Here is a 25823-nt window from a genome sequence, read left to right as displayed (position 1 = left end):
TTTTGCTGAACATGAATATTCATCAAAGTTAATTAGAGACAAATAAAGACAATAACCCCTGTCTGTGACTCAAAACTTTAATTTAGAAACTGCCTCTAATAACTGCTGGAAACAGAGCTAGCACAGATTAAGATTGATAAATACAGTTTACCCTTGTTACAAATGGAAACATTTTTATTTTAATAAGACATAAAACAATTTATCCTATTTAGGATAGATCAGATATTTTTTTGTTGATATTTTTATTAATGTAACAAAATCTTATGAAACTAATTGCAATTTATATTACCATTTAAAAATTATTGTTAAATTTAGCATGTTCAACAAGATGACTAAGGCCTTGCTTTAACAGTCAAAAATAAAGCATGTAACATATCTATAAGAGTGTCATTCCTGCACCTACCAAATAGTTCCTGGGTTTTCCTCCTTAATGAGCACCTGATGATTGATCAGTAATCAGAATGGGAGCTAATTAAAGTCACCATAGTGATAGATATCCCTAAATAAGGTTCATCAAAATACAGTATGCTAGACTGCTAGACAGTCTACAGGGGTATTGTTCATTTCTGGATATTTTCTTTGCAGCAAAGCAGATGAGTTATGGCCTCAGAGGCCGTGGAGAATTCTTATATCCCTGGCTCAGCTTGGTGCACTATTTGCTGTCTTAAGTGAACAGAAGCAGGATATAATTAGTATAATTTGCTATTATACTGGTTTTTAAAATTTTGGTCAAATTTTATCAGTATCTGCCCTGACACACAAAACAATCATCCTCAAAGCCAGTAAGAAGTATGTTTTATATATTTCCCACAATAATAAATTCTTGTGGTATTTAGTTGTTATGAAATTACTATCAGGAATCATTGACTTGGAGTTTTAGAGTTAGAAGGCCTGAGAGATCCCATGGCCCCACCACCTTCTGTATAGGTGAGAATGCTTTGGACCAGTGGAGTTCAGTAAAGCCTTACCCCACGGTCACACATGGCAGACTGAGAACTCACATCCTCGGATATCTAGAATGTGAATACTTGCCTTTCACTAAACAACTCTGGCACCTGGAGATGGGGAGGAAAACAGTCGGTCTCCAACAGAAAACAAAATTGTGAATGGCAGTATGGATTCTATCTTCATATGCTGCACCCAAATGCCATCTTACTTTGTTTCCTTTGAGCTTCATCAAATATTCTCCTGTTAGAAGGACATATTAAAATCCTCTGGGAAAGAAGGTCTTCTGTATCCAGAACTTACATGATCAGTTTTTCCTTCTGTTATCATACCTTCAGTTTATATTTTGTCTTTCATTCCACCCTTTTCAGAGTGTTTGAGGTGTATAGTTTGATTTGATTGTCCCTCTAATTTTGGTCTGGTAGGGAGACCTCGTGTTGTCATGCTGTCATCCCTAAGAGATGTGGCTCATGCTGAGGATCAGAAAGGCTGGGGTTACAAAGTTATTTTGCAGCAACAAAATCCAGGTTTATGGTTTCATACTGCTAAGCTTCTTCCCATTAAAAATGCTACTCTTCATAATTATTCTTACAAACTCCTTAACACTACACTGAACAGAATATAATTATCTTTTGCAATATTTATTAGCTTTATTTCCTCCCTTTGCATGTGTGTTCTCTACTTTTCCCTTTGTTTTGGTTATTTTCTGTGTGTCTGTTGCCCTGTCATTTGGCTGGCTGACAGTTCGTAGTCAGCTAAGTCTCAAGTCCCAGATAGTGCTGTTTGTTCAAAGCACTTGTTTAGATTATAAATATAATTTGATGGTAAATTCAAACTGTTATGCTGATTTCATTTCAGTGAGCCACAATGTACCTCAAGTTTTCTTTGATAAACTCGCTGTAAAGACAACACCTTATGCCAGTTAATTGTTTGTCTTGGTCTATTTGCTCATTCCAAAGCACTTTGCTAAAATTCTTCATATATACATATATAGAACTATCAATGATTTCCCTCCCCTACACCTGTATTGAAATGACAGTCTTTCCATGCATGGCAAAATCATTACCTATTATTAAAATGAATTATTTTATGGTCTTTCTTTTTCAAGCGTAAGTAGCTGACATTTGCTGTGCTCTTGTTCTATGCTGGGTTCTTCCCTTGGAGTACATGTGTCGATGCATTTAATCCTCCCAATTACCCTATGCAGTGAGTAATCATATTATTTTGATTTTACAGTGAGGAAATTAAGGCACAGAAATGTTAAGTTACTTGCCCAAGAGCAAACCACTAGTAAATGCAAAGGTAAGATTTGAACCCAGGAGGTCTGTCTTATGAGTCTGGGACAGAAATCCCCCTTTTAAAGCCAGTACATGGCCCCCCAGTTTCACTCATTGGCCAGATGTAACACCTCATCTTCTGGGATCCCCCTCCCGGGCCAGATGAGTCTTCTGGTTCTTTAAGGTCATTTGTCAGTAAAAGCCTCTGTCTGCTTGTTGGGGGTTTGTAACTTGTATTTAGCTGTCCACATTTGTTAATTAAAACCCCAGTTGGAGCTCAGCTGAGCTGTATTTACTCACTCGGAGACTGCCACAGGGAGGGTTTGCAGCTCAGCCTTCCATGGGGGAGGGGCTCCCAGCGTGGTTCCGCAGTTTTTCCTTACAGATTCTATGCCTGCAATCTCAGGCATTCCTCCCAGTCCAGTCTGGTGTAAGATGTGTGGACAGTCACGGTTGTCCCCCAGCAGTTATTCCAAATTATTTACTAGTTGTTCCTGATTGTTCCTAGTTGTTACAGGGGACTAACTAAATTCCACTCCTCTCTATGCTGCTGTCTTGCCGTCCTCCCCTTTCTTTTTTAATGTAAGCCTTTAGAGCTATAAATTTCCCTCTCAGCACTGCCTTTCCCATGTCTCATTAGTTTTGGTATGTTTTGTTTTCATTTTCACCTCAAGTTATTTCCTCATTTTCCTTGTGATTTCTTCTTTTCTACATTGGTTGTTTAAGAGTGCATTGCCCTTGTCCATGATCAACTGTACAAATACTAGAAATCACTTCATGAACCAGAACAAATGTATGACAATACAATTAGAAGTTAATAATAGAGGGGCATATAGGGAAGATCTATATACCTATTACAAACTATATACTACAGTTAGTAGTATTTCAACATTTTTTCATAAACAGTAACAAACGTACTATATCAATACTAGGAGTCAACAATTGAGGGGGGTTGGTTAGGGATAGGGGAGGTTTAGAGTTTCCTTTTCTTTTTTTCTTTTTTCATCTTTCACTTTATTTCTTGTCTGGAGTAATGAAAAGTTTCTAAAAATTGAACAAAAATTAAGTGTGGTGATGGATGCACAGCTGTATGAGGGTACCCAAGGGCAAGTGATTGTACACTTTGGATCTTTGGATAATTGTATGGTATCTGAACAATCTCAATAAAAATGAAAAAAAAAAAACAAAACTCATTGCATGAAATAAAAAAAAAAAAAAAAGAGTGCATTGCCCTTTGATTATTGTTTGTTAATTTTCTTGGGGTGTGGTAGTAACATGTTGGAAGCAATGTAGTTATTTTGGATTATTTGTTTTTCTTATTCCTTTGTTATGGTTTGTTAATTTTCTTGGGGTATGGTAGGGACATGTTGGAAGCAATGCAGTTATTTTAGGTTATTTGTTTTTCTTATCCCTTTGTTTTGTTTGAATTTTTCTAATTTTTTTGATGAAAAAAAGCTATTGCATTTTTAAAAATTAGCTTCAATGTAGTTATTTTAGGTTATTTGGTTTCCTTATGCCTTTGTTTGATTATGGCTTTTAATTTTCTTGGTATGGTAGGAACAGGTTGGAAGCAATATAATTATTTTAGATTATTTGTTTTTCTTATTCCTTTGGTTATGGTTTGTTAGTTTTCTTGAGGTATGGTAGAAACATAAAAAGTAGTTATTTTAGGTTATCTGTTTTTCTTAATCCTTTGCTTGGTTTGAAATGTGTTTTTTTTGTTTCTGTTTGTTTTTTAATTTTTTAATAAATTTTTTTAAAATGAGTACATTGCTTAATTTCCATATATTTGTGAATTTTCCAGTTCTCCCTCTGTTATTGATTTCTAGCTTCATTCCATTTTGGTCAGAGAAAATACATTGTATGATTTAAATATTTTTTAATTTATTGAGGCTTACATTGTGACCTAACATATCATCTATCCTGAAGAATGATCCATTTGCATTAGTTGTATCATTCTGCTACTGCTGAATGATCAACAGTATCATATATATACATATACATGTACATATTCAGTCTGTATAATGTATTCAGATATGTTGGTGAAATGTTCCATATATGATTTTAAGGTCTAGTTGGTTTAGCTTATTGTTCAGGTCTTGTAATTCCTTATTGATCTTCTCTCTATATGTTTTAGCCATTATTGAAAGTGGTATATTTAAGTCTCCTACTATTAATATAGAACCATCTGTTTCTCCCTTCAAATCTGTCAATATTTGTTTCGTGTAGTTTGGGTCTCTATCATTAGATGCGTTTATATTTGTCTTTTTTTAATTGACCTATTTATCAGTATATAGTGCCTTCTTTGTCCCCTGTGACAGTTTTTACTTGAAATCTATTTTATCTGATATTAGTATAGCTACTCAAGCTTTCTTTTGGTTACTACTTGTGTGGCATATTTTTTCCATCTTTTCACTTTCAACCTACTTGTGTCTTTGAATTTAAGGTGAGTCTCTTATAAACAGCATATAGTTGGGTCACACTTTTTAATCCTTTCTGCTAATCTCTGCCTTTTGACTGGATAGTTTAATCCATTTACCTTTAAAGTTACTACTGATAATGCAGGGTTTTCTTCTGCTAATTTGCTATTTGGTCTTTGTAAATCCTACACCCTTCTTAGTCCCTACATTCTTCCATTAATGCCTACCTTCCTATTTATTTGCTTTCTGTAACTTACCATTTTGAGACCCTTCTGATTTATTTATGTATTCATTTTTTTCATATATTTCCTTTGTAGTTTGTGGTTATCAAAGGACTTAAGTTTAACATCCTTATTCTTTAACAATCACATTTGACTTGATACCAACTTAACTTCAATAGCATGCATGTACACTGTTCCTATACCCTTCCATCCCCCCATCTTTTTGTTAAACTTGTTACACATTGTATCTTTATACATTTTAAATCCAAAATCATAGACTTATCTTTGCTTTTTATGCATTTGAATTGTAGCATCTGTAAGAAGTAAAAAGTAGAGTTGCATACCAAAAAATACAAAGAAATAGTATTGTCATTTATCATTACCCATATGGTTGCCTTTAGCAAGGGTCTTTATTTATTTATGCAGCTTCAATCCACTGTCTAGTGTCCAATCCTTTCAGTCTAAAGAACTCCCTTTAGCATTGCTTGTGGGGTACTTCCAGTGGTGACAAACTCCCTCAGATTTTGTTCATCTGGGAATGACTTAATTTCTCCCTCATTTTTGAAAGATATTTTACTAGATATAAAATTCTTGGTTGACAGTTGTTTTCTTCCAGCACTTTAAATATTTCATCCTGCCTCCTGCTTGCCTCCATTGTTTCTGAAGAGAAATTGGCTTTTAATCTTACTGGGACTGTTTTGTGCATAACGTGTTTCTTGTCTCTTACAGCTTTCAGAATTCTCTAGTTGTTCCTGACATTAGACATTTGACTACTATGTGTCAGGACATGGTTCTCTTTTATTCTTTTTGAGGTTCATTGGTCTTCTTGAATGTGCACATTCATGTCTTTTGTTACATTTGGGAAGTTCTCTGTCATTATTTCTTTGATTATTCCTTCTGTTCCTTTCTCTTTCTTCTTCTAGGACTCCCGTAATGCATATATTGGTATACCTGATGGTGTCCCACAGGTTTCAGGCTCTGTTCACTTTTTCTCATTTTTTTCTTTCTTCTCAGCCTGAATTGTGTCAGTTGTCTTGTCTTCAAGTACACTGATTCTTTTTTTCCGCCTGCTCCAATCTGCTGTCAAAACCCTCTGAAGAGTTTTTCATTATAGTTTTTGTGAAATACTCCACTATTTCTGTTTGGTTCCTTTTTAAAAATTCTCATTATTCAGATTCTCATTTTGTCCGTTCATTGTTTCCCTGGTATCCTTTAGTTCCTTATCTGTGTTTTCCTGTATCTTCTGAGCATATTGAGGATCATTTTTTTCAAAATCATTGCCGATAATGTCCCAAATATGGTTTTCTTCATTGATGGTTTCTGGATTTTTTCTTGTTCCTTTGGATGGGCCGTCATTTACTTTTTCTCTGTTTATCTTGTTAATATTTTGTTCCACACTGTACATTTTAGTATTTTAAAGTGTTAACTTTAGGGTTTAGTCCCTCAACTGTCTGTTTCTTAAGTTTATATCCAGCTAGTGATACTACAGAGATTTCCTTGAGTGCCAGGAGCTAACAAAAACAACAAACCATTGCAAAAAAACCTTTCACAGTCTTTGAAAATCAGCTCTGCATTGACTGGTGCTCTCCTTCAGGGTTTATTTCTCTTATCAAGATCAGCCCAAGATGAATGTGAAGCACAGGATTGTTTCTATCTTGTCTGAGCCTGGGTGGTGTTTTCCTAGGGCTTGCGCTTTCTTGTGGTCTTAGGAATTCTCTCAATTAGAGGAATTTGAATACCCTCTCTACTCCCCTAAAATTGACTTTCTCCCCCTCCTAGCTGCCCTATCGTCTGACTTAAAGCAGGGATCTTCTGCCCCAGGTCATTTTGACTTAACTGTTTCTTTCACTGCTTTAGCTCTCAATAAGCTACTTCTACCTGAGGTCAAGTCCTGGGAGGGCAAGGTAGAAAGGAGTTTCCTTGGTCAGTCTGTCATTCTGCCACCTGAGAGATTGGCACCAACAGACAGTTACCTCACTATGCCCATACAGGTTGCTCCGTTCCCTCTGAAGCAGGGCCAAGGACAGGCAGGCTTTCCCCACACTGTACCAAGGAGTTGCCATAACGGCACCACAAGCTTCTCCTACCATTTTTAAAAAATTGTTTTTTTTTTTTAGTTAGAGAAGTTGTAGGTTTACAGAAAAATCATGTAAAAATTACAACATTCCTGTATACCCCCTGTTGTTGACATGTTGCGTTAGTTTGGTACCTTTATTACAATTGATGAAAGAATATTAAAATTGTGCTATTAACTATAGTCCATGGTTTACATTAAGTGAATTTTGCCCCATCTACCACCTTATTAACACCTTGTATTATTGCAGTACATATGTTATAATTCATGAAAGGACATTTTTGTACTTGTACTATTAACTATAGTCCATCATTTATAATAGGGTTCACATGGTATACAGTCCTATGTTTTATCTTTTAATTTTTATTCTAATAACATATGTATGACCTAAAATTTCCTCTTATAACCAACATATGTATGACCTAAAATTTTCTCTTATAACCACATTCACATAAATAATTCAGTGCTGTTAATTATACTCGCAATAATGTGCTGCCATCACCACCATCCAGTTCCAAAACTTTACAATCAACCTAAATAGAAATTCTGCACAAAGTAAGCATTAAGTTCCCATTCTCTACCCCCATCCCAGCCCCTCATAACCTGTATTCTGGATTCTAACTCTATGAGTTTGTTTATTCTAATTATTTCATATCAGTGAGATCATATGTTTTGTTGCATCTGGGTTATTTCACTCAGCATAATGTCTTCCAGGTTCATCCATGTTGTCACATGTGTCAGGATTCCTTTCTTTTCTATGGCTGAATAAAATATATATGACATGTTGTTTATCCATTCATCGGTTCATGGGCACTTGGGTTGCTTCCATCTTTTGGCAATTGTGAATAATGCCACTATGAAGATCAACATGCAAATATCTGTTCAAGATTCTGCTTTCAGTTCTCTGGATACATACCTAGTAGAGGGATTGCTGGATCATATCTCAATTCTATACACATCTTCCTCAGGATCTACCAAACTGTCTTCCACTATGGTTGCACCAGTTTATGTTCCTGCTAGCAATTAATGAGTGGTCCTGTTTCTCCACATCCTCTCCAACACTTGTAGTTTTGTGTTTTTTTTAACATAGTTTTATTCACAGTCCATACATTCCATCCAAAGTGTACAATCAGTGGCTCTCAGTATAATCATAGAGCTGTGCTTACATTACCACAATCAATTTTAGAACATTTTCATAGTTCCAAAAAGAAAAACTGCATGTCCCTTATAACCTGTATTAATGTCACTCAGCTTTGGTTTGGTACCAGTTATAATTGATGGAAGGATATTAAAATACTACTGGTAACTATAGTCTATAGTTTGCATTGGGTGTATTTTTTTTCCATGTACCACCCTATTATTAACACCTTGTAGTAGTGACATACATTTGTTCTAATTCATGGAAGAAGATTCTTGAGTTTGTTCAATTAACCACCTTCATCATCCACAACAGGGTTCACTATGTTATACAGTCCATTGTTTCATTCTCTAGCTTTCCTTCTAATGATGTACACTACCCTAAACTTCCCCTTTCAACCACAATCACGTACCCAATTCAGCACTGTTATTTACACACCCGATAATGTGCTGCTATCACCTCTATCCATTTCCAAACTTTTACAGTCAACCTTATTTAAAAATTTTTGCCAAAATTAAGCATCAGTTCCACATTCTCTATCATCATTCTGTCTTTTGATAACCTGTATTCTAGATATTGACTCCATGAGTTGATTCATGTTAGTGAGATCTTACAGGGTTGTCCTTTCATGTCTGGCTTATTTCACTCAGTATGATGACTTCATGGTTCATCCGTGTTGCTGCATGCATCAGGAATTCATTCCTTCTTACTGCTGAATAATATTCCACCATATGTATATACCGCATTTTGTTTATCCATTCATCAGTTGATGGACTTTTGAGTTGCTTCCTTTTGGCAAGTGTAAATAATGCCGCTATGAACATCAGTGTGCAAATGTCTTTTCGTGTACCTGCTTTCAGTTATTCTAGGTATATACTTAGAAGTGGGATAGCCAGGTCATATGGAAGTTCTATATTTAGCTTTCTGAGGAACTGCCAAACTGTCTTCCACAGTGGCTGAGCCATTTTAACCTTCCTACCAGCAGTGAATAAGTGTTCCTGTTTCTTCTCATCGTCTGCAACACTTACAGTTTTCTGTTTGTTTAATAGTGGCCATTCTAGTAGGTGTGAAATGATACTTTATGGTTTTGATTTGCTTTTCCCTGGTAGGTAGTGATGTTGAGCATCATTTCATGTGCGTTTTAGCCATTTGTATTTCCTCTTTGGATAAATGTCTATTCAAGTCTTTTGCCCATTTTTAAATTGGATTGTTGGATTGTTTGTCTTTTTATTGTTGAGCTGCGGGGTTTCTTCATATATTCTAAATATTAATATAGCTACCCCAGCTCTTTTTTGTTTACTATTTGCATGGAATATCTTTTTCCATCCTTTCACTTGCAATTTATTTTTGTCTTTGGGTCTAAGGTAGTTTCTTCTAAAAAGCATATAAGTGAATTGTGCCTTTTGACCCACTCTGCCAGTCTTTGTCTTTTGAATGGGGAATTTAGTTCATTAACATTTGACATTATTACTGTAAAGGCAGTACTTACTTCAACCACTTTATTCTTTGGTTTTTGTATGTCATATCTTATTTTTGTTTCTCTTTTTACCTTTTTAGTTACCCTTTTAGATAATCTTCATTTCAACACTCTCTCTTCTAGGCCTCTCTCTCCTGTCTTTTCCTTTCAGCCTGCAGAACATCCTTTAGTATTTCTTGTAGGGCGGGTCTCTTATTGGCTAACTCTCAGTTTCTGTTTATTAATGAATATTTTAAACTCCTCTTCATTTTTGAAGGACAGTTTTGCCAGATAAAGAATTTTTAGCTGGCAGCTTTTCTCTTTCAGTACCTTAAATATATCATAGCACTCCTCTTGTCTTCATGATTTTGGATGAGAAATTGGTATTTAATCTTATAGAGGATCCTTTTTATGTGACAAATTGCTTTTCTCTTGCTGGTTTGAGAATTCCTTATTTATCTTTGGCATTTGACATTCTGATTAATATGTTTCTTGGAGTAGGACTATTAGGATTTATTCTGTTTGGAATACATTGTGCTCCTTGGACATGTATATTTATGTCTTTCATAAGAGTTGGGAAATTTTCAGCCATTATTTCTTCCAATATTCTTTCTGTCCATTTTCCCTTCTGTTCTCCTTCTGGGGCACCCATGATGTGTGTGCTTGGGTACTTCATGCTGTCACTCAAATTCCTGAGACACTGCTTGATTTTTTCTCTTCTTTTCTCTGTCTGTTCTTCTGACTGCATGATTTCAATTGTCCTATCTCCTAGTTCTTTGATTCTTTCTCCTACTTGTTCAAATCTGCTGTTGTATGTCTCTAGTCGATTTTTAATCTGTTATTTTGCCTTTCATCCCCATAATTTCTGTTACGTTTCTTTTTATACTTTCAGTTCCTTCTTTTTACTCATGCATTGTCTTAATATCTTTTAGTTCTTTTTCCACGTTTTCCTTCATCTCCTTGAGTTTATTTTGTTGGTTTGTTTGAACAACAAACCTTTGATTAATTGTTCCAAATTCTTTGTCTTCCCTGAAGTTTTAATTTTTTCCTTTGACTGAGCCATATCTTCCTCTTTCTTAGTATGGCTTGTATTTTCTTGCTAATGTCTAGGCTTCTGATTATCTTGATAAGTTAACTCTGAGAGTGAGTTTTTCCTTTTTTTCTGGGGTTTTATTGTTAGTTGGCTTTGTGTTAAGGCTTTTCTCTGACACATGGTCCAACTTATTTTAGACCTTAGAGTAGCCTGTGTTTAATTGTTCAGATTTTTTCAGCTCTTCTTCATCTGATTCTTGCCCTGGATATGTGGTACAATTTTGAAGATGCCACTTTTTGTGTAATTTTTTCATCTTCAGCAGAAAGCTTCCTTTTGTCTATTCCTTCTCTGGGCTCTTGATCTATTCTTTTCGTTTCTGGGCAGAATTTTCTCCCCAGCTCCTGTGATTTTTCTCCTCCACCCCCTACCTCACCCCACCCCCACCCCCCGCCACACACATGCACTGCCCTCTTTTCCTTATACTTTTCAGTTCTGGGACCCTCCTATCTTATAGCAGTTCAGTTTAAACCCCTCCTTTTTTCGGTGAGGCTTTTCTGCCTCCAGTTTCTTTCCCCTTTGGGTATCTCCCTCTCCCTCTCCTCTCTCCCTCCCCCTCCCCCTGGGGGCCTTTTGTATGCAGCGCAGCTTAGTGGCTTCTGTTCTTCTGTTCTGCCCTGGGTCTCTGTGGACTTTGGTCCCTGTGCCTGGATATGCGTAGGGTTCTAACTTGCTGCTGTGAGTGGCATTCCCTCTTCTTTCATCCTAAATGAGGTCACTTCATACTCCAAGTCCTCCTCGTGTCTTTACCAGGTTATTAAAATGATATTGATTTGACCATATTTTCCACACCTCCGTGGATTTAAAAACCCCTATAGAATAAATTGTAGAGTTCTTAATGGGAGTTTCAAGGCTCTCCTGATCTAGCACATACCAACTTGCCCAGTCTTATCCTTTGGCTCAATTACCCAACTGTCTCCTTTTCAAGTGTTTCCCTGGACCCCCTTCTCTGACATATTGTCTACTTATGCCCACCTCACCTGTGTGCACCCCACACAAGCTGATGCCATCCCTCCAGCCTGAATGCCCTCTGCCTTCATTTATGCCTATTCAAATCTCCAAAGCCCGCTTTTTTTAAAAAATTCAGTTTTATTGAGATCTATTCACATATCATACAATCATCTGTGGTGTACAATCAGCTGTTCACAGTACCATCATATAGTTGTGCATTCATCACCCCAATCTATTTTTTGAACATTTTCCTTATACCAGAAAAAGTAAAAATAAGAATAAAAAATAAAAGTAAAAAAGAACACCCAAATCATCCCCCCCATCCTATTTTTCATTTAGTTTTCGTCCCCATTTTTCTACTCATCCATCTATACACTGGATAAAGGGATGTGATCCATAATGCTTTCACAATCATACTGTCACCCTCCAAGGCCCACTTTTTAATCTCCAAAAATTTACCTCTTAGAGGATGAGAGCCTAGTCTTTGTTTATTTTTATATCCATCAGTGCATTATGACTGGTAAATAACAAACGTCTTGAATGAATTAATGATTATCTTGAATGAATTAATGATTATCTTGAATGAATAAATGATTATCTTGCATTCTTTCTTCTCCTCCATAATTATATAATGAAGAGTAAGTATGTCCCCCAGAAAAAGAAGCTTTCCATTTGTATAATTCTTTAGACTTTCCAAAGGTTATGCATAGCAATTAGGAACACCTAATCTGAAACCAGTTTTCTGCTGGGGTGCAAATCCTTATTCCACCAGTTACCAGCTTTGTTACCTTAGGCAAATTTCTTATGCTCTCTATGCTCTAGTTTTCTCCTCTGTATAATGGGGATATTAAAAGTAACTACTCATAAGAGTTCCTATGAAGATTAAATTAATTATTATTTGGAAAGTGCTTCAAACAATATCTAGCACATGGTAAGCATCATATAACATTTTATTTAAATATATGCATCTAACATATATGTACATATGTATTATTTGATATATAGATAAATATATACACTCTTATATAGTATACATTCTCTAATTTTTAAGTTAAACACCCACATGGACACAGAATTTGGTACCCACAACCTTATAAGGTGACCAAATGCATTAAATAACTTCCCCACAATTAGTAATTGGTAGATCCATTCCTGTTATTGATGTCTTCTAACTTGTGAGCCAGAACTCAAGAATTAGAAGCTATAATCTTAATCCACTGATCTTCTCCAGTACATGTATAATTTTCCAGTTATGTAATGATTTCCTAACACTAAATATTAAAATTTACCACAGACATTTAAATTATTTTGATTTACAGTACAAGGAGAGTGTTAGGTACATTCTGTGGGCTTGTCAGTAAGAAAAAATTTAACAGCTTCTGTGCACAAGTGATTTATAGTCTCTCACAATCTTCTACAGAAAGAAATCCATGAATATGGTCACTTTCTACTTGACCATATTTTTCCTACAGTTAAGGAAAAATAAACTGAGTGAGTTGAATGGATAATCATGTATAAAGTTTTAGCAGAGAAGTTCAAATAGGAAAGGATACCAGTGGTGTACATTTAAATGGGTATATGCCTATTGTGTCATTTTGGTATGCAAAAGTTTGTGTTTGCATTAAACCAGTGGAGAAGCTGTTATTTTCTTTGCATTTTGTATTCAAAATGCACCTTTAAAAAATAAAACTTTCTTTTACTGCTCTAAAAATGGAAGAACTCTGTTATTTTATTTTAAATACAAAACACATTTAACTTCTGTCAACAGCTTAGATTTTGAATAATGCCATTTGTACTTGCATTCATTATCTACAATTAGAGTTCTCAAAAAGCTTTTAGTGTTTTTCCCCCAACTTTTAAAATTCATTCATTTCAACTGTTAACATTTAAAGAATAGTGGAAACCCGTAAGTCAAACTGAATCCATCTTCCAACTGAACAAAGAAATTTCCTTTCTAGAAATTGCCGTTGAACTGAGTAGAGAATCCTTAGCTATTGTGCTGAACCAGATTATAATGAGATAATATTTATACCCTTTTCTTGCTAGTGTTAGGTCAGACTCAAATGTTTTCCTTTCAACACAGCTAGTTAATAAGAAATGCTGCACTGGCAGCCAGCTCTGTATGCTTTCTCTTATACTGAGGCTTCGTTTGTGCAAATTATTTACTTAGGCTAGTCCTCAGTATCCAAGCAAGTCAGGAGTTTAGATCTTTTCTCTGCTATGTATTTGAAATAAATATTTCTCAGATACCCAGGACTGTTTGGGATTCCTTTTTCACCCAAATATTATAGAAGTCATGTGTTCCCATGTCTTCCCCCCATTAGTAAGAATATAGATAAACAACTCTCTGTGTGTGTGTGTGTGTGTGTGTGTGTGTTTGCATTTGCATTTGGGTTTTTTCACCCTCTCATTTTACGATGTAACTGGAACCTGGATCCAAAGGTATGTGGGGTAGCTTCAGGCAGGAAATATAAACAGAGCCAAGCCTAGAAATGCAAGGTGTGTAGTAGATTCCTTGACCTCACTGTTTGCCCAGCTGTAGGGTGACTCCCTTCTCATTCCCGAGCTGCCAAGTTGTTTCCTAATGCCATGTTATTTTTCTTTTAAACTGGAGTAGCCAACCAAACTCACCCTCCTGCCCCCCGCCCCCGCCCCGGATAGTTTTTTTTTTAATTCATTTTATTGAGATATATTTACATACCATGCAGTCATACAAAACGAAGCGTACATTCAGTTGTTTACAGTACCATTATATAGTTGTGCATTCATCACCAAAATTAATTTTTGACATTTTCATCACCACACACATAAAAATAATAAGAATAAAAATTAAAGTGAAAAAGAGCAATTAAAGTAAAAAAAACAGCATTGGGTGCCTTGTTTTGTTTTGTTTTTCCTTCCCCCATTTTTCTACTCCTCCATCCATAAACTAGACAAAGGGGAGTGTGGTCCATATGGCTTTCCCAATCACATTGTCACCCCCCATAAGCTATATTTTTATACAATCGTCTTCAAGATTCTTGGGTTCTGGGTTGTAGTTTGATAGTTTCAAGTATTTACTGCTAGCTAATCCAATTCATTAGAACGTAAAAAGGGTTGTCTATATTGTTCGTAAGAGTGCCCACCAGAGTGACCTCTCGGCTCCTTTTGGAATCTCTCTGCCACTGAAGCTTATTTCATTCCCTTTCACATCCCCCTTTTGGTCAAGAAGATGTTCTCCACTGGATAGTTTTAATAATTACTAAAAACAGACAACTTTCCAGTTACACACAGCCCTGGAAAAGCTGCTGCTACTTTGTAGTTTAGCCCTTATTTTGTTCTTGTTCAATAATGCCTTTGACATGATTTTCTAGCTTACATTTTTAAGGAAAGACATCATCAGCTTTTATGAAAATAAATTCCATATTGTACTCCCCAAAATAGTCATCTTGAGACTATGTATTAAGCTGAACCCTAAGAAAATGCTGGTTTATACCTTTCTTTATATAATCTATAAAAACAGCAATTTCATATGTTTCACCCTAAAGAAATATATTTATTTAGTAATGCTTCCAGTTTCTAAATGATATTAAAACTTATATTTTAAAATGAAAAAATAAGATCATTATTTCAAAACATTTCGTTAACCTCAACTTCTCAACAACTACACCTTATTTATAAAGTTGGCTCTGAATAACTTCTGGTTATTGGTAAATGAAATAAAATCTCTCCTCTATATGGGTGGGAATTTGACATAATTTATGAGAATTACCACAATTAATTATTTGGATGCTAAGTCCTAGCATGTTCCTTGAGACATCACTTGCATTGGAGTCATCACACCTTATGTATGTTGTTCTTTTAAGGAATATAATTATGCCCCAAATAAACAGGTTTCAGAATTTGCCCAGATACCTGGATCTGCATATAAAAGCAGGTTGAAATTTTATTGGAAAACTAATTTTCCAGCAAAAATCTCTAAAATTCTGTAACTGTTATTCTTCTGTATCTAAGGAATGTGTTCCTTTATTCATCATTTGAAAAAATACATATTTTTAAGCCCCTATATTATCTAAAGTGCTTTAAGAGATAAATATATAGATGAGTTTGCTTCTCAAATTAGCAGTGTTAAATTGGCAGTATGTTTCAAAAGCCCCCAAAAGGTGCATATTCTCTAATGCTGCAATTCTACTTGTGGAAATTTGTCCTAGGAAATATGTGGTATGTTTTCATCACCTGTGAAAAGATCCAAATTGTTAAAAGACACATACATTTTTATGACAATAGCATAACTGAAAATTTTAATAATTAATTGGAGATTCCTTATATAACTTTATAATATACATGTATATTATATACATGAAAAGTATGTAATATATTTAATAAAATATTTGGTAAATGGTAAAGTACAAATTATGTTTATCATTTATAAGAAGAAATAAGATAGAGGAATATACATCAAGGTTTTCAACACATCTTTATTTATGAAACAAAAAGGGTAAAGTATCCTAAAATGGTCGACAATGGGGAATATGACACAGTCATATCGTAAAACTCTAGGCAGCCTTTAAAATTGTTTCAGAAGAATATTTAGTGACATAGGAAAATGTTGATATGTTAGGTGGAAAAAAGACACTAAAAATTTTAAATATACTATGATCTCAGTTTGTAAAAGAAGAAATGTATGTGTGGGTACGTGGATGTGTGTATTTGCATGGGTAAAAGCCTGGAAGGCGGTATACCAAAACTTTAACTTGGTTATCTCTATTTGATTTTTATTTTCTTTTTCTACGTCATTCATTTTCTGCATTGAACATAAAGTATTAATTTGTGATCTGAAAAACAATGCTTCTTTTAAACTAAAACTATGTATAAACTTTTATATTTTGTATTTTGACAAGTAGATTTGTATGTAATAAAATTCCTTTAGTAAGGACTGTACTGGTTTTTGGAGTTCTTTACTAAAGTTCTTTTCTAAAATTTATCCATGAATAAATGATCTATTTTGCAGATTAATAATGCAGAGGAGATTTTAGAGAAATGCTTTTAAGATTAAGAGAACATTTCAAGTACATTGAAAGCATGTGTAAGACTTCATAAAACATATTTTCAGCAAAGCCTATCCCCTAACTGCCTCCTCCTGGCAGGTGAATTTGTATATTTCTATTTCTTTTACTAACATTCTGGCTTTCCCCCTGCCATTTTACCATATAAATCATATAATGGTTCCCATTCACTCTCAGAGTTACAGGCAGACATCTTTTAACAATTTGGATCTTTTCACAGGTGATGAAAACATACCACATGTACCATGCAGAAAGCATCAGTGCAGAGAGCAAGCTGAAAGAGGCTGAGAAACAAGAAGAAAAGCAAATTGGAAGATCTGGTGACCCAGTCTTTCATATTAGACTAGAAGAGAGACATCAGCGACGAAGCTCTGTAAAGAAAATAGAAAAAATGAAAGAAAAGGTAAGTAAAAATATACTTCAAAACCTTTCTGCCCTCCCTTAGGTGACTTATTGTCCTCATTTGAGGTGACAAAACTAAGAACACTGAGGCAATAGATGATACACACACATTGTAAATTATTGTAAAATGACATGCATTTCCTTCCAGGGGACGAAAATGTTTAAGAAACATAAAAAATCATGTAGTAACAGCCGGGCATCATTTGGTGTTGTGTATTCAATACACCATTTAAAGAACTTGAATATTAACAAAGAGATTTCATTGCAAATGGGCATGAAGCCCAAATATATTGTTGGCTATTCCCTGTAGCTGGATAATTTTAGTTTATTATTTAAATCAGATTCAAAGTGTACTTTTCACTAAGGACTTTGAGGGTCTTTTGTATATGTGGAATAAATTGTTTAGATTAATACAGATTCGTGTATGTTTCTCTGTCTTGTATAAAAATGACTTTGTTTTCTTTCCCATTGCCTGAATGTTTTTCATTTCCAGAGACAAGCAAAATATTCTGAAAATAAGCTAAAGTCAATTAAGGCACGGAATGAGTATCTCCTAACCCTTGAAGCAACCAATGCCTCAGTTTTCAAGTATTATATTCATGACCTTTCAGATTTAATTGATGTAAGTACTTGAAATTTTTGTATTCTCCATAGTAAGATGGAATTAACATTAACTATATTTCATTGATTCTAGAACACCATTTTTTAAAACAATGTTATTTTATGTTCCAGTCAGAAAGAAAAAATGTTGCCAACTAAACTATACATGATCCTAAGACACTATCAATTGTAAGATGCATATGAAAAAATGTGCATCCTAAAATCAATGAAAAACAAATTGTTAGGTTGTGTGAAGTTGTGATTGCCTGATAAACTCAGCTAGAAAGAGGACCCAGTCATCTTCAAATTATGCAGTAGCATAGCCCTAGCTTCATACATTGATGCAAAATATATTTATTGGGCCCCTACTATTATGAGATACTGAGGCTATAAAAGCCATGTACAGTCCTTACCCTGATGGAATTTAAATTAGAGAAGACAGAAGCAGATGACTACAGAAACAATTGCTTTATTACAGTTACGATAAATAATGTGATGTGAAAGTAGAGTGAGCACAAATAACCACTTATATAGATTTATCTAACTCTGATACTTTTCTCTCATAGGATATAATATTTTAAAAAGCACTTATTGGGCTCATTTGGAATTCAGCAAGTTTATACCCACTACTATATTGAAGCTATGCAGTGCTTACTGCCATGGTTTCCCAAATTTAACCCTCTGCATCAATTCTTTTATTCAGAAAGCATGTATTGAGTTGCCCAAGTCATTGTGCAGACACTGTAGGAGACTGCAAAGATGAAGCGGACAAAAACCCTGTGTCAAAAAATGCCAATACTTGCAAATACAAGATAAAGATGTTAAGTGCCATAAGAAAAGCACAGTTAAAGTGAGAGGGGAGTTCAGAGAGTTTCTGCTGGAATTTTCCCCATCTACAGCTTTGTACTGATTAAATTCAACATTTTATGATATTGTAAGATTATTTTTATGGTTCATAAGTGTCTCATAATTTGAATATATAATAGGTTAAAACAACTATTTTTATGGTGATGTTAACTCTCATGTATTTAGTTGTTATTTTAGAATCATGGTTTGGGAATTGTTACGGGAGAAAATTATTTTCCAGTTCATAGCACTGTAATGTGTCTTTCCCCTTTCATTTGAGTTTCAAAGCAATTCTCTCCCATAATATCATAATTTCTTTATACAGAACCATCTAGCAATAAGTAAATAAAACCAAGGAAAACTTTTTCTCTTTTCCTTTGTAACAAATATTTCATTCAAGTACCTAATACTTGATTGTTTTAGACACAAACTTTTTTTAATAAATTTTTTTTTTCAGGACTCTAGTGAAATAAAAGGACCTTTTTCTGCTAGATTTCTACTGCATTTCATAACTTAAAAATTTCTGCTAGGAAGTTTTAATTAGTTGAATTTAAATGTTAGGAAATGGATAGAGATGAAAGTAGCATAATACAGTGAGTATAATTAACGGCACTGAATTACGTAGGTGATTGTGGTTGAAAGGTGAGGCTTAGAATAGAATGTCACTAGAAGAAAAACTAGAGGATAAAACAGGGGACTGTATAATACAGTGAATCCTGTGGTGGATGGTGACTGATTAACAGTACAAATAAATTTGTTCTTTCATGAACTAGAACAAATGTATGTTATTATTCCAAGGAGTTAATGATAGAGTACTATATGGGAAAAATGCACCTACTGCAAACTATGGACTATAATCATCAACAATGTTTTAATATTCTTTCATCAACAGTAACTAATGTACCACACCAATGCTAAGGGTCACTAATAGTTGGGGGGGGGGGCAGATAAGGGGAATGGTATGTGATAGGGTTTTTGTTTTGTTTTGTTGTTTTTTGAGTAATGAAATTGTTCTAAAATTGTGGTGAGGAATGCACAACTATGTGATGAACTGTGAACCATTGATTGTAGTTTGGATGGATTGTATGCTGTGTGAATGTATCTCAAGAAAATTGCTGGAGAAAATATATATATAAAGCAAAGAAGGAAAAAAATTCTGCTAGTTTTTGTGAATAAAAATGAAGAATTTTATAACCCCAGTTTTCAAGCTTAGCTCTGTAAGCATTCTGCAAAGCATATGGAATATAAAACTAATTCTGTATAACTGCTCTATTTGCTTTTTTGTTCAGAGCTTATTTTGGTAGTGATTGGAGTAATTGGCTAAACCCAACCCAATATTAACATGAGGAAAAAGTTTCCATGTATTGAAAAAGTATTTTTTTTAATACCTCTAATATGCCAAGAACTATTTTTGTCAGCGGGGATCCAGCAGTGAACAATATAAACTCCCCACCTTCATGGAGTATAGCTACTAGTTGTGGAGACAGACCCAAAACAAATTTATGTAAACATTAAATAAGTAGTGACAGTGCCATGAAGCAAAATAAAACAGAGCAATGGGGTGCTTCTTTAGATGGGTGGTCAGGAAAGGCCTCTTTTGACGAAGGGATAGTTGAACAGAGGTGAGCTGGAAGAGCCATGTGGCTCTGGGGAACGATTCCCTCCAAGCAGAGGACTAGCAAGGTAAAGGCAGATGTGGAAGTGTACATGGCAAGTTCAAGATGCTCTGGAGTAACAAAGAGAGCCAGTGTGGCTGTAGCTGAGTGAGTGAGCAGGAAGGTGCTAGGAGATAAGGCAGGCAAGAGCCAGACCATTTAGGGACTTGAGGACAGAGGAAGGGGTTTGGATTTAGTTCTAAGTGTGATTGGAAACCACTGAAGTGTTTCTAGCAGGGAAACAACATCACCTGGTTTACATTTTAAGGATCATTCTGACAGCTGGGTGGAAAATAGACTGAAGGGAAGGGAGAGAATAGAGTGAAAGCAGGGAGATATATCAAGAGGCTTTTGCAGTTGTTCAGGCTTCAGATGGTACTGACTTGGATTGGAGTGAAAGTGAATAGACCTGGTGAGAAGTGGTTGGAGTCAGAATATATTGAAGGTAAAGTAATAGGCATTTGAATATAGTGGGCAAAAAAAAGGAATAAAATGACTCCTAGATGTGGGGCCTGAATAATTAGGTTAATGGTGGTACCATTTACTGAGATGGGGAACTTGGGGGAAAAACAGGTAGAAGAGCCAAGGAGCAAGAGTTCTTTATGTCCAGTTAGTTTGAGATACCTATTTGACATGTGTGTGGAGATGTAGAGTAGCCTCTTTAATATTATAGAGATATTTAAGACAGGAATAGCATGTCGTGGTGTTAAGAGAATCATCATCATTATTATGGATATTGATTGGGCTGTTACTATATGACAAGCAGGTTTTTAAGCATAATCTCAGTCATTACAACTTTATGAGGTAAACATTGTTCTCTCCATTTTATAGGTAAACTGAAATTTAGCTTATCTAAGGTTACACAGCTAGTAAGTGGTAGACTTCAAACTCAAGACATTTTAATTTCCAGATTTATTAACTCTGATACATATAAGTAATAGGTTAATGTGCAAAGTAATTTTCAATTTAAAAAGTTAGACTCTTAGAAGATCAGCATTAAATTCAAATGTGGACAATTCTCAAATGATGTAATTTAAACATGAATTTTTAAAGAAGTGACATAAAATTGGATCTTTGCCACATTCACCAGAAATTGAATACTCCTTTAGTGAGGGTAATTTATTTGTTCTTTGACTCACTTTTAAGGCAATCAGAGTGTGAATATGTACCTTCTTAAATGGCTACTTATTTTGCAGAAATCTAATTTGCATATATAGTGATGATTCTAAAAACCATTAAGCTAGACCCTTCCCAGTGAAAAGAAACAGATTGATTATTATGCGAAGGTGATTATTATGCTTTGTGAGTTTATTTAGCACACTACTTTTTCTACTGAGCTATCTAACAATAATTAGAAGAATTGTTATGACTCCAGGGAGAAAAAGTCAAGACAGCATTTTAAATTCACAACATTTTCTATGTGAAATGTTGTGGAAGGCACTGAAGGTATGTTGATTAAATCAAAGTTTTTTTTTTTTATATAAACTACCTCCTGTTTCCCTTGGTTTTTACTCATTTCAATATCTGTCCCTTTTTTAATATAAATTATTTATTATTTGACATTTAACTAAACTGTAATTAAATTAAATATAAATGGAGTTGGCTCACAGGCCACAGTTTGCTGACCCCTACTTGATCATAGGAACTGAGCATTGGTTAATCCAGAGGGTCAAAAAACAAGAAGGCTGTTAAGAGGGCTTCTCTGTCTCCAAAGAAACTAATATATTTTAATTTGTAGAGTAACTGATCTCTTAGTTTAGAATCAGATGGGAAGTAGAACAGAGAGTTAATTTCACAACACATAGAGGATTTTTATTATATCATTCTAAAGAATAAACATGAATTGTAAAAAATATATTGCAAATATTGGCCAAAGGAAATTTAATTGATTTGGGGGAATAAAGACATAAATCGTAGGGGAAAATAGATGGTAGTTTTATAAATAAATATTAGGTTTCACCTCTGCAATCATTAGTATTCCAACATTAAGTATGAAATAGACTGTGATGTTATTCTCTAAGACTTAGGGCTGTATTACACTCAAGAAAAATCATACAGGCAACTGATATTTATAATTAAATGCTGAGATTTTCAGGTGATTATGATTTTCTAAGAGGAAATAGGGGAGAATACAAGTATTAATGTAGTGATCCCTTGACTTAGGATCAAATTCACAGCTCTGAAAATCTGTACTTCTTAAAACAACTGGTTTTAAGATTGCGTTACTGGATATGTAGCCTCTTTCAATTGAGTTTCATACTGACCCACCCTCAAAATACAAACAGAGAAACCAAGTCTTCTACAGTAAAATTCTATCAGTGCTTTGTCTCAAAGCACCTCCCTAGTAATAATAAAGCATTTGTCATCCTTGCAGTACAGTTTCATGGTGTCCAATTACTTCTTTAAAAGTTTGTTGGTCACTTTGGAGCTTGCAGGATAAATCGTTGTTACAATTGTAGAATATTGCCATGAAATAATCCCCCACTCCAGCTAGTCTTCTTGGTAGAGATATGTCAGGTATTTTATTGCCCATTTATGCAGAATGAGGTTGAAATTAGATTGCGTCACATACCGCATGCCATCTTTATCTGATCATTTCTGAATAATCACTATGACAAAGCTTTGAGCCTTATCTTTTTGTCTCTAGATACATGTGTTTAATTAAAAGGCAGCTTATTCAGAGTTCAGAGTTTTCTTAATTAGTTTGACTTTTCCCAATACATATTAGTATTAAGATTTATCCATGAAAACCTGCCAAATTATAATTCTATATTCCCCATTCAACCTGATCTCTTATTTGGAAGATTGTAGAGAGATCGTGTTAAATGGGTTAGGATATTATAGTAATTATGTAAAGTGATTTAGGCATGTTTTTATCCCTTTGTGACAGAAGGGATATCTAAACTCTGAAATGAGTTGGATGACTGAACTAGGTGGCTTTTAAAGTTCCTTCCAATGGAGATGCCATGGGCCATAAAGGAAACTGTACCTGCCTGGTTTCCCTCCTGCTACACGAGCTCCTTCCTGGCTGGAACTATGAATGTTGAAGGTCACCTAACGCACGATGTTTGGCCCTGTGTCTCATTGGTCCCTTCGCTTGAATACCATCAGATGATAGCTAGAGTTTTATTACCAGCCTTGATCATCTTCCTGGGTTTCAGATTTATATCCAACTACCTACTGGACTCCTTGAATCGGATGTATAATAAGCATCCCAAACACGCCGAATTAGAACACAACTTTCTATGTTGATTGCCCCTATCATCACCATCCTCCACATACATGCAACTTTCTTCTTATCCATTTCTACACCTCAGTAAATAGCACCACTTTCTACCAAGTTGTCAAGCCAAAAACCTAATTCTCTCACTCCCCACATAGACATGCATCATCTTTTTGCCATCTCTACCTCCTAACCTAGACTTTGCTACTTCTCACTACCTGTGCTGTCTACTAGACAAAGCCTACACTGTCTCTTCTCATGTCTGCACTGTTAATAATAGCTTCCTAAGATGTCTACCAGCTTCCGCTCATATCTTCCAATAATCTATTCTCTTCCCAGCAGCCAGAATAAACTTGTTAAGAATATATAAATTAGAACATGTTGGTCCCTATTTAAAACTCCCAAGACCTCCTGTTGTCCTTAGGATAAAATCCAAGGTACTTGTCAGGACCCTGTGTGAACTGTCACCCACCTGCCGTTCAGGGTCATCTCCTGTCACTTTTCCCTTTGTACTATGCTTCAGGCCATCTTTCTGTTTTCCCCAAACCTGCAAAGCTTTTTCTTGCCTGAGGCTTTTGCACTTTTTGTCTGGAACACTTTCCAGAGCTTTGTAAGACTGATTCCTTCTTTTCATTCGTGTTGTACCTCAACTACCCTGTATAAAAGAGCAACATTCTCTCCCCCTCGCACTCCCTATTCCTCTGACCCTTTATTTTCTCAGTAGCATTCACACCTGACCTGTATTTATCTGAGTTTGTTTTGTTTGTTCTCTCTCCCTTCTGGTTACAGAGATTCCGGCCTGGCAAAAAGGAGTCTAGGAACTGCTGTTCTAAAGGAAATGATTGTCCACATGTAGATGGGTGGGAGATATTTTAGGCAACATATGATTATTTATCTTAGTTATTGACTCAGGCATATGTAACATCAGTTCTCCTGCTTCCTACTTTGTAGCCATTCCTATCATACAGATGTACCTTTTCATTGCTCAAGAGAAACTCAAAACAATTCTTGGTAAATGCTTGGCAGTGTTGTTAAAGCAGCAGCAAGAATTAAATTGTCAGTTCCTTGTAGATCATCAGGAACCCAGAAAAACAAGTATGCAAACAGGTGTATAAAAAGTTGCCTGTAGGAATTTAAACAACCTGGTTCAGTCCTGTAAGATATGTGTCTCTTAACAAAATGTGTTCATGAAAATTTGGAGAGGAAAATATTGAGAGACAAAAAGTTATTCAGAAGACACTGACTTTCTTAATTTGACATCTAATATAAAAGCTCTGAACTTACCTATTTCTGGGTCTTTGAAAGCCACTAGTGGTCACATGGAAACTGTATATTTTTGCTGGGATAGTTAAAGCCAAGCTTAAAGAAAGCCAGAGATAGAAACCAAGGCAAAGATCATGGGAGCCTCTCAGACAGAGACACGAGTGATGAAGAAAAGGTAGAATACCTCTGCAGAAGGGTTCCTCCGCTCTGTATTCTCGTGACAGCGGCCTGATTCTGGAGTCACATGGGAGCTTGGGGCCTCCCTTCAGGCAGTTCCTTACTGCCCTGGGAAATGACACTGTCTCTTACTTTTTTGGGAACAGGTATTTAGGACTTGTTTCCCATGCAGTTCCAGTATGGTAATTCCCAACTTAAGACCAAGCTTCTACCCCAGCAGTAGGGCTTCTCATATCAAGTTGATGCATTAAAAAAAAAAAAAAAAAGTTTTCCCTCTGAACAGCTGTGATCCACGAACATCCACCATTATACCCACCATGTATGCCTCATGTGTACCTCAGTCAGACTCTCAGCCCAGCGGACACATGAAGTACTTGTCACAGTTCTCCATACCTGGATTTCATGTGCATTTTGATAATATTTGCAACCCTTTTGCCTGAGGAAATTAGCCTACTCTGATGATTTAGACTAATGCCTAATGGAATTTATCTTGGCAGTTCTTGGGATATTAAAAAACAAAACAAAACCGAAAATACTTGCTACTTCCAACAGCCTTTCCTTCCCCAGTTTTAACCCATAGTTTTATGTGTCTGTTCAGAGTTTTTCCATCCATCAGAACAACATTGCTTTGTTTTCATGAAATATTTTATTGGTTTCTTATGTATTTTCATCATTAAATGCATTTGGGTTATAATTCAGCTCTTTGTGCAGAAGCTGGCTTTTCAAATCATCATTAATAATTCATAAGCTCCATAGAATTACTTTAGACCTTTTTAACCAAGTATCTTTTTAATATATCCAGTGTCATTTCAGCTTCCACTTTAGAAAAAAGATTCTGTGGCTGGCCTTGCTGTCACTGGAGACCTTGAATAAGAATATTCTTTTTCTGTTTTGTTTCTTTTTAAGTTCAGTATGCTTGAAAAACCTATGCTGCATGTCAGAAGTGTTAAAATCATGCCAATTGAGTGACCTTACAGACTAATGAGCAGCATAGAGAAGGAAAATTTCCATCAGAGCACATCACAGAAGCCTCCTAAGTC

The 25823-nt window shown here is 35.3% G+C and overlaps 1 protein-coding gene across 6 annotated transcripts in view; it reads left to right on the top strand.

The window, feature by feature from the left end:
* SRGAP1 (SLIT-ROBO Rho GTPase activating protein 1) overlaps positions 1-25823 on the top strand; it is a 313329-nt gene that overhangs the window by 205971 nt on the left and 81535 nt on the right. For all 6 annotated transcript variants that reach the window (XR_005218600.1, XM_037848384.1, XM_037848383.1 and 3 more), the window contains 2 exons: positions 16838-17020; positions 17513-17641. Coding sequence is in view for 5 of the 6 variants with exons in the window: in XM_037848384.1 (XP_037704312.1) it covers positions 16838-17020; positions 17513-17641 (312 nt within the window). In the remaining variant the exon portion in view is untranslated. The remainder of the gene's footprint in view (positions 1-16837; positions 17021-17512; positions 17642-25823) is intronic.

The sequence above is a fragment of the Choloepus didactylus genome, chromosome 8 (genome assembly GCF_015220235.1).
Source record: "Choloepus didactylus isolate mChoDid1 chromosome 8, mChoDid1.pri, whole genome shotgun sequence".
Lineage (NCBI taxonomy): Eukaryota > Metazoa > Chordata > Mammalia > Pilosa > Megalonychidae > Choloepus > Choloepus didactylus.
Note: the sequence above shows the minus strand (reverse complement) of the source record. Positions and strands in the feature narration are given on the sequence as shown.